The 13,688-nt window shown below is 36.4% G+C and overlaps 2 protein-coding genes across 2 annotated transcripts in view; both read right to left on the bottom strand.

Moving 5' to 3' along the window:
* smc3 (structural maintenance of chromosomes 3) overlaps window positions 1-3,276 on the bottom strand; it is a 28,439-nt gene extending 25,163 nt beyond the window's left edge. Inside the window, exons 1-7 of the mRNA XM_081385316.1 lie at window positions 3,060-3,276; window positions 2,451-2,526; window positions 2,288-2,326; window positions 1,033-1,100; window positions 817-888; window positions 400-479; window positions 231-309 (exon numbers count right to left, since the gene is read on the bottom strand). Of these exons, the coding sequence (XP_081241442.1) occupies window positions 231-309; window positions 400-479; window positions 817-888; window positions 1,033-1,100; window positions 2,288-2,326; window positions 2,451-2,526; window positions 3,060-3,074 (429 nt within the window). The 5' untranslated portion in view covers window positions 3,075-3,276. The remainder of the gene's footprint in view (window positions 1-230; window positions 310-399; window positions 480-816; window positions 889-1,032; window positions 1,101-2,287; window positions 2,327-2,450; window positions 2,527-3,059) is intronic.
* A 2,120-nt stretch (window positions 3,277-5,396) lies between these two features.
* dusp5 (dual specificity phosphatase 5) lies at window positions 5,397-10,861 on the bottom strand. Its single transcript, XM_081385057.1, has 4 exons — window positions 10,384-10,861; window positions 9,162-9,304; window positions 8,573-8,792; window positions 5,397-6,109 (listed from the first exon to the last, which is right to left on the bottom strand). Exons 1-4 carry the CDS (start codon window positions 10,745-10,747, stop codon window positions 5,715-5,717), a joined length of 1,122 nt encoding a protein of 373 aa, XP_081241183.1. The 5' UTR covers window positions 10,748-10,861; the 3' UTR covers window positions 5,397-5,714.
* Between the last annotated feature and the right edge of the window lie 2,827 nt (window positions 10,862-13,688).

Below are 13,688 nucleotides of genomic sequence, written 5' to 3' on the forward strand. Positions count from 1 at the left end.
GTGAGCAAATTCATTTAGAACGAGTAGCAACAGCATTAGCACCACTTTAATCCCAAGAGCCACATTCCTGTTTGTAAATCACCATTAATGTTAATGAGAGAGATGCTGTGATTTGCTACAATCCAAGAGGGCTGGAAAACACAGTTGCAGCAGCATCTTAAGCGATAATGCGCTTAAAAAAATCATGAATAGCTGTAAAAATCATGTCATGTCAAGAGACACTAGCATACCTTTCCCTGCTTGACGATATAATAAGGGTTACTGCGGGAGAAACCAGCACTCTCCAACAAGTTCATCACGTCGTTCTTACTGAAACGCACAGAACACGATGCATTCAGTTACAGCTCTAATCATTAGCAGTCCGCTGCTTCTCTGATGTGTTACGAGAAATAAACTTACGTGACCATCTTTTTGTCCAAGAAGTACTGGTCTTTCTTTGCTCCGATGACACGGCGCAGAGACACTTCCTCTTTATCAATCTGAGAGCAATGAGGTCATGTTATTCACCTGCCTTTACTTCAGTGCACTTCCCATCATTTAAGGCCCCGATATACTTCACAGGTGTGTCGAATTGCAGAGCTCATGCAAACATATCCACGTCGCTATGATCAGATGCTTTCTTAACCGCGGTTTTCTCGCACATCACATATTTACATATTGAACTAAACACCGCTCTCCGCAGCGTGGACGGCGTTGGGATGTTGCCTAACAGTATATCTATGCAAAAGTATTTAAAACTTATTTTTACCCCTAAACAAAGAACAAGAAAGAGCTTCACCGTTGAGTATATCAGGGCCTTTAAGATACATTTCTTACCGGCAGCCTGTTGTCAGAGTTGTCGAATATAATTTCCACAAAGGCTGAAATGACTCGAGGACCAGTGCCTTCCTAAAAAAATACATGAAAGTACACGGTTTAGCATGATTAGTGAAAATTACTTCATGTATTTAAAATGTTTTTACATAAAATAACTGATCAATTATCAAACAAAGGTGTTTTTAAATTATTGAAACAAAATATAATGTTACTCACGTGAAGCAGAGCCAGACGTTGCTCTGGTCGAAGATGACTGAACTCATCACTGAGCACAAACTGTATGGCTGATGAGGAAAAAAATTAAAAGTGCTCAAAACAAACTATTCACCAGCACTGTCAGTGTTTTGATGTATTAAATTACTAAGGGTGCTCCGTTTGATCAGTCGCCGATAATAGTTATAGTAATAATAGTATATAGATAGATAGTTTGATCGGTGGTCGGATTCAGATGATGCAAAACACACAAGACAATTTTTCTATGCGCAGCTAAACTTGCTTCACTACATTCATCGGTCTGGCAGTTCTACAGGTGTCTGAAAAGGACAATAAATTTGTAACGTCTCTGCGGAGAGCGGAGATATTGCAACGACAACAAGAAACTAGAGCTGTGATATTTTAGTACATTTCTTTCCTTCACAGCGGTGCGCTTTCATTCCTCCTTAAAAGCCCAATCTTAACATCAGTGATTGTCATAAAATACAGTCTACTGTTGCTAGACTGCAGGACAATATCCTTGATAATAAAAAGTTATTAAAATTACATTAAGCCGCGGATCAGATACTGTTCTCCAAGGGGCTTTCTGTGTGCGCGCTCTGAGACGGAGTGTAACACAAACAAGCAAAGTGAACTTTGAGATTCGGGTTCGCGCCTACAGAGTCAAATACACACAGAAATTTGTCAAAATGCCCAGCTAAGTGAGTATTCGCTTAAACAGCATCAGTCAGTGAACATAAACAGTTGGGAAATAAGTTGCACGTGTAACAGTATATTGGATCTGTGCGTTCAGTCATAAAGTGACAGCAGCCTAATATTCCTGCTGCTCTCTGAGTCATTTAATGTTAATCAAACAACAAGAAAAATCACTCATTTAAGCAGATTTAGTAGAATTAATCTAATTTAATTTAATTTATGTAGCTAAAACTACACAGTGGTTTTAATTATTGTTGATTAAGACTGTTGTTTAAATATTATTTACTTCATAGGAATGCTATATTTGTTAATCTCTCAGCTTTTACTAATCTCCTCTAAGAGAGGGAATGTTGCTTGCCAATAAATAAAGAGCTGTCAGTTCATGATAATTCCTTAACTCTTAATTTTTTTATACTTAAAACACATTGTTGTTAAGAATAGTAGCTATCATTTATTTTGGTGATCTATTTCGGTGATCAAATCGGCCAATACGGCTCCCAGTGATCGGTTATCACCCCCAAAAATCCTGATCGGAGCACCCTTATAAAAAATAATTACTCACCATAAAAGAAGTTACTCTTTCCTGATCCATTTCTTCCGACTGTAAAAAAAAGATGTTGTTGATTTGTGATTTTTTTCCACTGCTAAAACAATTTTTTTAAAGTTTATTAATGTAAAAAGCAAACAATGTGATTCAAAATGTACAAATCTGATGAAAATCATACCTATGACATTGTGTTTGGAGCTGAAGGGGTCAACCACAGTCTGATCTCTGTAGCTGCGAAACCCCTGAATAATAACCTGAAAGACAATAATATTAAATATAACGTCAAGATAGTGTTATAGCAAAACAACCTGCTAGAATGTTTTTCCTCCAAATATACTGAAAGTAAAACCTGCTCTCAAATAAAGAGTGTAATCTAAACAAAAACTTACAGAGATGTTTGTGTATACAACACTTTATGTATTATGAATTACATAATACATAACGGAGTTCAAGTATTTACATGAGAAATAGCTTAATTTTCTACTAGCAGTATCCTCACATATGATGAGCAGCTGCAAATTAATGTTAATTTCAATATGAGAGGTTTAAAAATATTAAATACTTTATTGCAATGTTTGGGGGGGTTTGACAGCTAATGCTAAAGCTAATGCTAACTTCATTGAAGGCCATACACTCGCTAAAACTTACAACCTATCGAGCTCAAAATTAACAAAAACTTATGTTTGTGCACATTTGATATTTAAAAATGTAAATAGGTAGTTTAATAGCATTTTTCAACCTGGATATAATCATTTTACACGCAACGCGTGAGCAGCATCTCACTCACCTGTTTAATGTACATGGCGGTTTATGCACAAAACTCTCCTCAGGAACCAGCCGAACAAAGCTGAATTAAACACCCTCCTCCTCAGAGAGAAGAAGGGCTTGAGTGAAGATAAATATGTCTGCACACTGAATAAATTTGTCCGATATTTACTCTTCTGTACGATCAAATTTTATTTTCCCTCCCCTCACGAAGCAGACATAACAATCAAAATGGCGACAGAGGCGGGACAAACGGACGATTCTATTTGACTTTTTAGGGGGATATATAAGTATAATTTAAAATAAACGTTTAAAGGAGAAGTAAATGGACCAAACGAGCCTCAAATTTTCAAGACAAATTAATTATATCTGTACTATTTGAATGTTTAATTAACTCATTGCTTTACTTTAGTATCATATTTAGGTCGTCCATAACGTTACCCCTATTTTGTAAAGTTAGATTAGTCCGTCGTGGAAGAGATTGGGCGCCAAGACAGCTGATGTAGAATAAACTCTTGATATTATTGTATTGTTTCATTTATTTATATTCCCTTTTTAATTTTTATTCCATTTTTCTTAATTTTCATTTTCTATATTTCACAGAAAAGTATGGAAGCCCATTTCCACCACATAAGAAAACAACTATTGATTATGATCCATAATATAAACTAGTTGATCGTACAGTTACAGTAATGACTAAAAAGTCAAAATTATGACATTCAAAGTCATAAGTATGACATAATAAGTCTACATTAGGCATGAACAGTCATAATTATGGTAAAGAATTCAACCTTTCTACTTTTTAATCTCAATTATTATTTAGTCATAATTATGACGTCATAATTTTTACTTTTATCTCATATTATGACACTTTTAATGTCATAATTCCGACTTAGAAGCTGTTATATATTTATGACTTAGCTAAGTAGCTGTCACATGAGTATGAAATAATTCAAAATCTTTCTTTCACACAAAAGTTTCCTGCATAACTGAACTGCAGCACACAATTAATTCTGGGTTACTACACTGAGTATTTCTCTTAAAATAGTATGATAATGAAATGGTGATCATTAATTTATAATGATCTGATCCACATTATTATTATTATATTATTATCCACATTATTTACATTATATTTACATTAATATCCAGTCAGTCTACACAGAAGAACAGAATACAAACTGCATCTCTCGTCTGATCTGGATCTGGATTCAGTCAGATTTGGTTTGTGTTCCTGCGTGCAGAACTTTCATGAAGCCAAAAGTCTCTTTTCTTCTTCTTTTTTTCCGAATAGTGGGTGAGTAATTTGCTCTATATTTTGATATTGCATCACAAGAGCCTTTATTGCAAATGATTTTTGTTGAGGAAAATGTTTTAAGGCGCCAAAACTGCTTTCGACGTGCATCTTAAATGTGGACTGAAATAGGCCTAAATTTGCCTTATTTTTTTTTTGTGTGGTGTGAAAGGGGCTTTTGTTCCCCTAAAAGGTATATTTTAGTAGGCTATATATATACAGTATCTATACTGATGCTGTATTTATCACAGCAGAGGTCACTGTTGTGTCTTTTTTTTTTACTATGGCTCCTTAAAGGGATAGTTCACTCTCTCTACTCTCACCAAAGCTTACACTACTCCTACATATATGTCATGCATCGGGTCAGAGGTCACTCTTCGTCCGGAACTCAGACTACGGCCGTTACCGGAAGCCAGTGATTATAGTTTATAAAGCTATAAATATGGATATTTTTCTTACAAAAACCGATCGCTTCGCTTCAGATGGCCTTTATTAACTGCCTGGAGTCATATGTATTAATTTTATGATGGATGGATGCACTTTTTTGAGCTTCAAAAACTCTGGAACTATTCAATGCCATTACAAAGCTTGGAAGAGCCAGGATATTATTTAATATAATTTCGATGTGTGTTTGGCTGAAATAATAAAGTCATATAGTACACCTAGGATGGCTTGAGGGTGAGTAAATTATGGGATAATTTTCATTTTTGGGTGAACTAACCCTTTAAAGCTCATATTTTTTCATGAGGGTATTTTAGCCCTATCTGTCAGTATGATAACAATTGCATAGGGTGGTATATTGTTCCTTTCATGACAAAAGCATGTTTCTGTGAATTACTGTTAACTTTCCCCAGGTGAAAAAGACGTACTGTTACATTTATTAAAAATGTATTGTAGTATACTTGTATTGTACTAAAAACATACCCAAGTACATTTTTAATACATTTAATAGTACGTCTTTTTCACCTGGCATTGGTTTTGGGGGAATATCTGCAGAATGTGTTTAAAACATGTGTGTAGAGGAGTGTAAATCATACCTGCTGGTAATAAGCCAACACCATGAACAAAATGTACACTGTAAAAACGTTTATTAACAGATCCACAATTCATAAAAAAGAAACTGTTTAAAAAAAACAATAATTTAATTTGCCCACTGGCGCTGTTGATAGACAGAACATCATCAAGCTAAGGCAGGTATTGCAGTGTAATCATTGCGCAGTGGTTTTCTCTAAGGCAAAAAAATCAAAAAGCTACCACTGTCTTCCATGATTTTTTTTTTTTAAATATGAAAACATTTTTATTCCCTGTGATAGTCCATTGCTTTGTTCTGTTCATCCTTTTATTTTTCAAGTACACTGAGACTGCAGTGAGTCGGCAGCCATTTTAAGGCAGCGCAGTTATTGGACTAAGTTTGAACTGGTGAACCGATGGTTGGATGGGCATTGGTGTCAGGAAGGAGGTAGGGAAGGTGAAAACCGAGGACTTGAAGCTCTCAGTTTCGAGTGTGAAGTCACCACTAAAGAAGGTGGGCGTCTCCTGAGCGGCAGGAGTGATGGATGGAGGCGTGGAAGAAACCACCTCCGACTCGAACTGCAGTAGTTGACCCATGAAGCTAAAATTGGGCGAGATTATGGCACGCCGCTTTCGGATGACCTCAAAAGCCTGCTCCAGCTGCAACCGTTGGGTTTTCATGATGTACGCCATGCAGATGGTGGGAGAACGAGAGATTCCAGCCTCGCAGTGGACCAGCACTTTACCTCCCTTTTCTTTCACACGTTCTGTGGAGAGAAAAGAACATGAATTCATTATGAAAGCTCTTGAAATAACAGCATGTTTTTTTAAGTCAAGCTTCAAGTCAGACTTTATTTTTTAAAGTCAGAATAGCTAATTGCAGAATAGCAGTTACTGTTTTCAAACAAGTTTCCCAAATCAAGCCCCTCATCTGCCACTCAAGCAACTAAGCCACGCCCCAAACATATGCCATTGGTTGAGCCAGTGTTGCTATGCTAACAAACAACTCATTGGCTGCATCTGGAATTGCATACTTCCCTACTATATAGTAGGCGAAACAATATGTGACCAAAGTATCTCAGTACTCATAAAAGAGTAGGCAAAAAAATACCCGGATGACCTACTATTTCCTGCGAGATTCTGAAGTGTGCATTCGATGGACACTTTACTATCCCATGAGGCCTCGGGAGAGGATTTAAGAATGGCAGTTAAGGGACATGATAATGACAACAAAACGAATGTAGTACGTCCAGATTACATTCATACTATATAGAAGGTACTTTTACGTAGCGGTTTAGCGGACAAAATGTTCAGACTTTTGGGGGAAAACCACCTATTTTGAGTATATCTGAGTATATTTGTTAGCACGATGGAGTAAAATAATCATCTGGTTATCTTTTCACTGTTATTTTCTGATATAGACAGTCCATTATCGCTCCGCTAACTCATTTCCTCCCTGACCCTTTTTTATCATAATGTCATATCAGTTTCATTTCCACCTTGAAGGTTCTGACTCATAAATCCATATCACACACTCACACCATTAAAGCATAGATTGCGTATTTCTTTGTAATTCAATACTGATACCAGACTTATTTCTCTCAACGACACACACATATCCCTCGCTGCTGGTCTCTTTAAAGCAAAACCTGCTGGTGTGAATCACGCCTGAAGCCCATCTGGAGCGGAGCGGGGCCGAGCTGTGGGCGTCATAATGACTATCACACTCGCTAATGCGCCTAAATATTACCACACACTCATTAGCCGACGCTTTCCATGGATTATTCTTTCATTTCACTGCTATCGCTTTCCTGCGAGAGACCAAATGATTACGTATTATTGTCTATATTCAGGTAAATGTAAAATAAATTTTGTTATATGACAGTGACTGACAGGATGACTGCAATATGAATACAGGTCACACAGGGAGCTTTAGTCTCACAAAACCAACGTGTAGAGTATATTTCACCCCAAAATCAAAATGAACAAAAAATTTATATTTATAGTGTATATTTATATTTTACATCAAGAAAATTCGGCTTATTTTAAGATCACTAAGATATTTTGTATTGTGTCGAATATTTCCCTCATTACTGTAATGCATTCTGACAATTGATTTTTATGATCATTACAATACAGTAAAAAAACTGTAATACAATGATTTTTTAAATTCAAATCAGCATAAATGAAAGACGGTCTAGCAATCATTACAATTATGCATGTTTTAAGTACAATTTAGGTATATCATTTAATATATTATACATGGTGAACCTGGACATGTTTTGACAGGTTGAGAATCACCCATACATCGCCTTAAAGTCCCCATGAAATCAAAACGGGCAATTCTTGTTTTTATATTATAAATGTTTTATCCGTGCATCATTATTTTTTTAAATCATGCGCCCTCATTATCTTCAATCAAAATATCTTCTCCTCCCTCTTTCAGCGACATCTCTTTTCTTCTCTGATGATGCGTTTACTGGCGCGAAGGCGGGGCTACCTGTCACTCACATTTGATCAACCAATAGCAGACCAGAACCATCCAACCAATTCCCAATAGACAAAATCAAGTCCCGTCCTACATTTTTTCTTGTTCGAGAACATGTTTTCTACTCGTTAATAAGTCACAAAGGGAAGGAAAGACTATAGCAACTTCCATTTCAGTCTTTAAATGCTGTCAGATCATTGTGTAAACACATTTACTTGATAATAAAGCAGTGCGCAACCTTCAAAACACATTTCAGTCCATTTATATAGAATACACACACACACACCTATACAAATAATCATCGACTCATCCACTGACACACTGGCCACGCCTATAATACGAAAGATCTTGGATTAGTCTAACCCGTGACTCACAGTGACGCGTCCATTTATCACTGTACATGTTTCATCTTATTTGTTTCTGCATGAGTTGCTCTTAATTGCATTTCCCAGAACACAAGTTTATCATGGAATTTGTAGGTGTAAGTAAAGGGACTCAGGTCAGATTATGGAAATTATGTGTTAGTGAGGCAGAGGAAGTCTTATTTTTAAATGACCTGAAATAAGCTGTCCTATCTATAGGTCAGTGCTGAGTTCTGGGAATGGTTTTACGTGTGACGTTTACATAACATTAAAGATGTTGACTCTCTCACTCTCTCTCTCTCTCTCTCTCTCTCTCTCTCTCTCTCTCTATATATATATATATATATATATATATAAAATAGTACATATACAATATTTACCAATAAAATCTATGGCTTCCTGGAAGTGTGAGCTGATGTCTGCCGTGTGACTGTCCTCCACCGGGATCCATTTGTAGTCGAACTGTCCTTTGGCGGGCCGAGAGTCCCTGCGTGAGACGTTCAGCAGCGCTGTAATGCGGAGGTCACTGAGATAGTCCTGTCTACAGGCGTGATATGCACTGCCCAGGTACAGGAAAGGCAAGATCTCCACCGGCCGGCCCTGAACAATGACAATAAAACACAGATATCAGAACTCAGACTCTCAGGGAAGGCCAACAGGTGGTGCACAGGCACTGTTTGAATTGCATGAGCAAAGGTCAGACATAAAAGGACCTCAGATGTCCGCTGGGTGTCTTTGAAACTTTGACTCTTGGGTATAGACGGATGGTTGTCAACAGTCATAATAACCTCACATGTATATGTGTTATATATTATATAAAGCATTATCATTGACAACATGGCCTGTTCTTTGTATTCCAACTCAGATTTGAGGGGGAGTTGTAGCAGAAATTCCCACAGTTTAGGGGAAGTGGTTTCGGTGGAAGTGGGTTAAAATGAGGAAACAACAGTTTGCTTTCTTCTCTCGTACCTGATCATAGTCTGGTTTGTGGTGAGAAGCCAATTTGTCACAGTGACTGCTGACGCCTCTCTCGCTTTTGTCTTCACTCAGGTCCACAGACTTGGTTTCAGTGCAAAGCTCGGGGTAATGGGAATGGAAGTTCTCGTAGCCTCCTGCAATGAGAAATGCGCAGTTATTATGAGTGTTCAAGGATTGTTGAGTCGTTCGCCTTATCAAGAGCTCCTCGTGTAGCAGATCAAGCTGATCAGAGTGTGAGAGGCAAAAAGCAAATCCCACTAACAAAGGGAAGCGTGTTCATGAGCTCTTTTCATTCTTCAAAATCTCCTAGTTTCTGCACATTGTTTAATAAGCCAATTAGAAAATCCGAGTAAGATTGAATCACTGGACGGAGTAATAATATGGTATGGTATATAGCTATAAATATTAATGTATTGGTTCTCATACATCCCTCTCTGACTCATCCGTCCTTTGACGCACAATGAGAATTTATCTCTTGAAAACCAGACAAAAGCTTGATCTGCTATATCAAGCTACCTATTAATTCAACATCATAACAGTGAATGTTGAACTTTAATGTAAAATTATAATTGTTGTATGATAATATAGCCTATATAATAAAAATGTATCATTTAAATTTCACATTCACTTTCATCATTATTTATTGTATATAATTTTACTATATAAATACAGTATGTAATTCTTTATTTACTTTTAGAATGTCAGTATTCTGAATTGATTTATTTGATCTAAAACCTTTAATTTGAATCAGAAATGACACATATATATATATATATATATATATATATATATATATATATATATATATATATATAACATATATATACATATATACCTATAGACATCTATGGGCTACACGTATATGTGTGTGTGTATAGGCTATAGCCTATATATATATATATATATATATATATATATATATATATATATATATATATATATATATATATATATATATATATATCCAAAAAGTACACAGCCTATTAGTTTCGGTATTAAAATGTAATTATTTCCGTACAATTCAGAGCATATTTAAGAATTATACAAATTTATTGAGTTTTTTTTATTATTATTATTATTGGTTTTGCTTTGCCCTGACATCGTCAGTCTAAATGTATACATAACAATTAAATGGAAGTTTAAAATATTTTAACACGTCCTCTTGAGAGAACTTTAAACAAAACAGTCGAACCATCGAACATTCTTCACTCACCTTTAAGGAAGCAGATGCTCGCGGTACTCGCCAAGTGCGACAACGAATTAATGACTATCTGAGCGATACTTTCTTTCTTCAGTTTTTGTAAATGAGGTGTGCGATCATCCAGAGCCACGACCGCGGAGATGCTGCCCTCCCGGAGCCGAAACAAAGCTTCCTCGTCCGGGATGACGAACTGTAGCGGTACCGGACCGCCGCGGGACCTCCGGACCACCACCGAATTCAAGTTGACATTGACGGATCCTCTGATGCTCGAGCTGGAGAAGGAGAAGTACGGTCTACAGTCCACAATAAGACAACTTCCACTCTCCTTCCGTATGATCTTCCTCAGGCGTCGGCAGTCTATGCTGGAGACCTTCATGTTGAAGCGATAAAGTGAAATGTGGAGGACCGCTTTTATTTGGGATGTGTATGTTACAGGGGTGTAGGTTGCCTACTAAACCCTGCTTACTGTGCCTGAGTCTACATTTCCTCCAAGGGGATTCCGTCGGATCGGTTTTATATGAATGGAACCTCCGGCGTTTGACGTCACGAACCATATATGGACACGGGAGCGCGCCTACGTTCTGTTGACTAAACCCGCCCTTAGTCGAAAGTGTGATAGAAGCGAATCCTGAACATTTATCATCAGTTCATCACGGCACTTCTCCACAGCAGTTTCAAATGGCCCTTTCACATAAATAACTAACTACACCATAAGGGAAAGGAGCCTATATGATCTATAAATTATGACAACATATGTTTTTACATTGCTTTAACTCATCAAAATAACAAATTTTAACTTTTTAAATAAGTTAAAGCCATTTTTTTTAAGCCAATGCATTTGCAATTTAAGTTGAAATGACTTAAATATCCAAGTTGATTATACTTAAAAATTTAAGGCAGCAACTTTTTTTGCAGTGACTAACTTTAGCGATATGTATAGCATCCACACTGTAAAAAGTGATCAGTTGAATTAACTTAAAGTTGAATTGCCTTAAAATTATTAGCCTATAGTAATACAACTTCATGTATAATTGAAAAAAAATAAATTATGTGAACTTGACAATTCCACGACTTAATTTTAGTTTATTTACTTAATAATTTTAAGGCAGTGAGTTTCCTCACTTTTTTTAAGTTACGTCAACTGATCAGTTGACAGTGTAGTGTGTTATATCTGCCGCTCGAGCTCTTTGAAACAGGATGGATTCTGATTGGCTGATTATCGTTCATTAGCTGGGAATAAATCATTCTGAAAGCGATTCCGCCGATATCGTTCTTCTGTGTCTTTATTGTTATAGTTGTGGTGTGGACATCCAGTATTCTCAAAGAATTAGAAGATTAATAAAACTTTATAGTTATCGTAGTGGTGTAAATTGCCCTTAACAATAACTATTAGCGTCCAAACCAGCGCACAATATCGTTCTGTCTATTATAAGCGTGCGCTGCAGTTTTGTCTTCAGCTCTTTAAAGCAGAATGATTCTGATTTAAAAAAAATCCAATTATTATTTTTTGTCGTTATCGTTACAGTTGTGGGGTGGACTTTCCTATTCCCATAATGCTTATTAAAACTTTAATTATCGTTATAGTTATCGTCCTTTTCGGGCCTTTATTGGTTGCATTTGTATTTGATCTCTACCAGTTTGTGTAGCCTATATACACTAAATTAAGAATCTAAACAGACATCAATACAGTTAAAAACATTTCCTTGGCAGCGCAGGTGAATGGCAAATTAGACGTAATAAACTTCCGCTTCACTCTATCCACCTGGCCTATATTCGTTCTTCATAATCCCACACTAATGCGATTATACATCACCAGCCAAAGAAATATACAACAGACCTTTGTTTTCACTCACTGTGTACATGTACACTGCATCAGATTACGCAACATAAGCAAAATATTGTTTTATTACCTTATGAGTAATGGTTTTCACAGTACGAGGGCCCAACATTTCCCAGAATGCATCCCACAGCGAGGAGAGAGAGAGTGTGTGTGTGTGTGTGTGTGTCTGTGTGTGACAGGAAGAGCAGGCAGTTGGAGGATTACTGTGGCAGGCCGTCACCCATATGGCCCTGTGTAATCTCTCGGCTGATGACATCACAGTGTGTTGGGGTAACACACGGCCCGCTCTCCCTCACACTCGAAAATAAATGGCAATAAAGGCTGGGAGGCAAAAATCACGAGTAATTGCATGTAACTGTGTGTGTACATGAGTGAGTGTGTGTTAAATGAGGAGGATCAATAGAGTCTGAATTCACTGAAACAGGATTGCCTGTGTTTTATTGTTATAGTTTTTGTTAATGTATATATATATACATGTATTTCAGTTTTAGTCATTTTAGTACTTTTTTCAACGACTGCCATCAGCACTGATCCTCAACCCGTCTCCATACCGGTGTGATGAATCTGATCTTCAACCAGATGGAACTGGATAATATTCTGCTTGTTTTGATCCAATCTGACTTCTGACCTGTAATGCTGTCTGAATCATAATCATACACTGTTCGTTCGTTGGCCAGAGGAAAACTGGCCCCCGACTGAGCCAGGTTTCTCCCAAGGTTTTTTTCTCCATTCTGTCTCCTGATGGAGTTTTGGTTCCTTGCCACTGTCACCTTTTGGCTTTTAGCTTTTGGCTTGCTTAATTGGGGACACTTAATATTCAACAATATTATTGATCTGCCTGCATTGACACCATTATATGAGAACTGAACTGAGCTGGCTATATATATATGAACTAAATTAATAACTTTTTTTCAACAGAAATTAACAATCACTGAATTTACTTAAGATGGACTATGACGCCATTTTCTTCTAGATCTTGCTTTGAAACAATCTGTATTGTAAAAAGCGCAATATAAATAAAGGTGACTTGACAATGAGATAAAAAGTCCATATTACAAGATAAAGTTGAAATTGACAGTCACATTTGTGAGATAAAAAAGTCAACATTACAATATACTATGTCATAATTATGAGACATGCTAAGGCATAATTATGAAATTCTAAGTAATATGAGATTAAATTTGAGATTAAAGTTGAAATTATGACATACTAAGTAATTTTGTCATTATGACAAAATGTCATAATTATGAGATAAGGTCTAAATTATGACATATTAAGTCATCAGTTTGTCATTTCTGACATAAAATGTCAGAATTATGAGATACATTTGAAATTGTGACATATTAAGTCATAATTGTGAGATAAAGTCAAAATTATGACATACTAAGTCATAATTTTGTCATTCTGACATAAAATGTCAGAATTATGAGATAAATTTGAAACTGTGACATATTAAGTCATATTTGTGAGATAAAGT

Source organism: Scardinius erythrophthalmus (genome assembly GCF_964197995.2).
Source record: "Scardinius erythrophthalmus genome assembly, chromosome: 14".
Lineage (NCBI taxonomy): Eukaryota > Metazoa > Chordata > Actinopteri > Cypriniformes > Leuciscidae > Scardinius > Scardinius erythrophthalmus.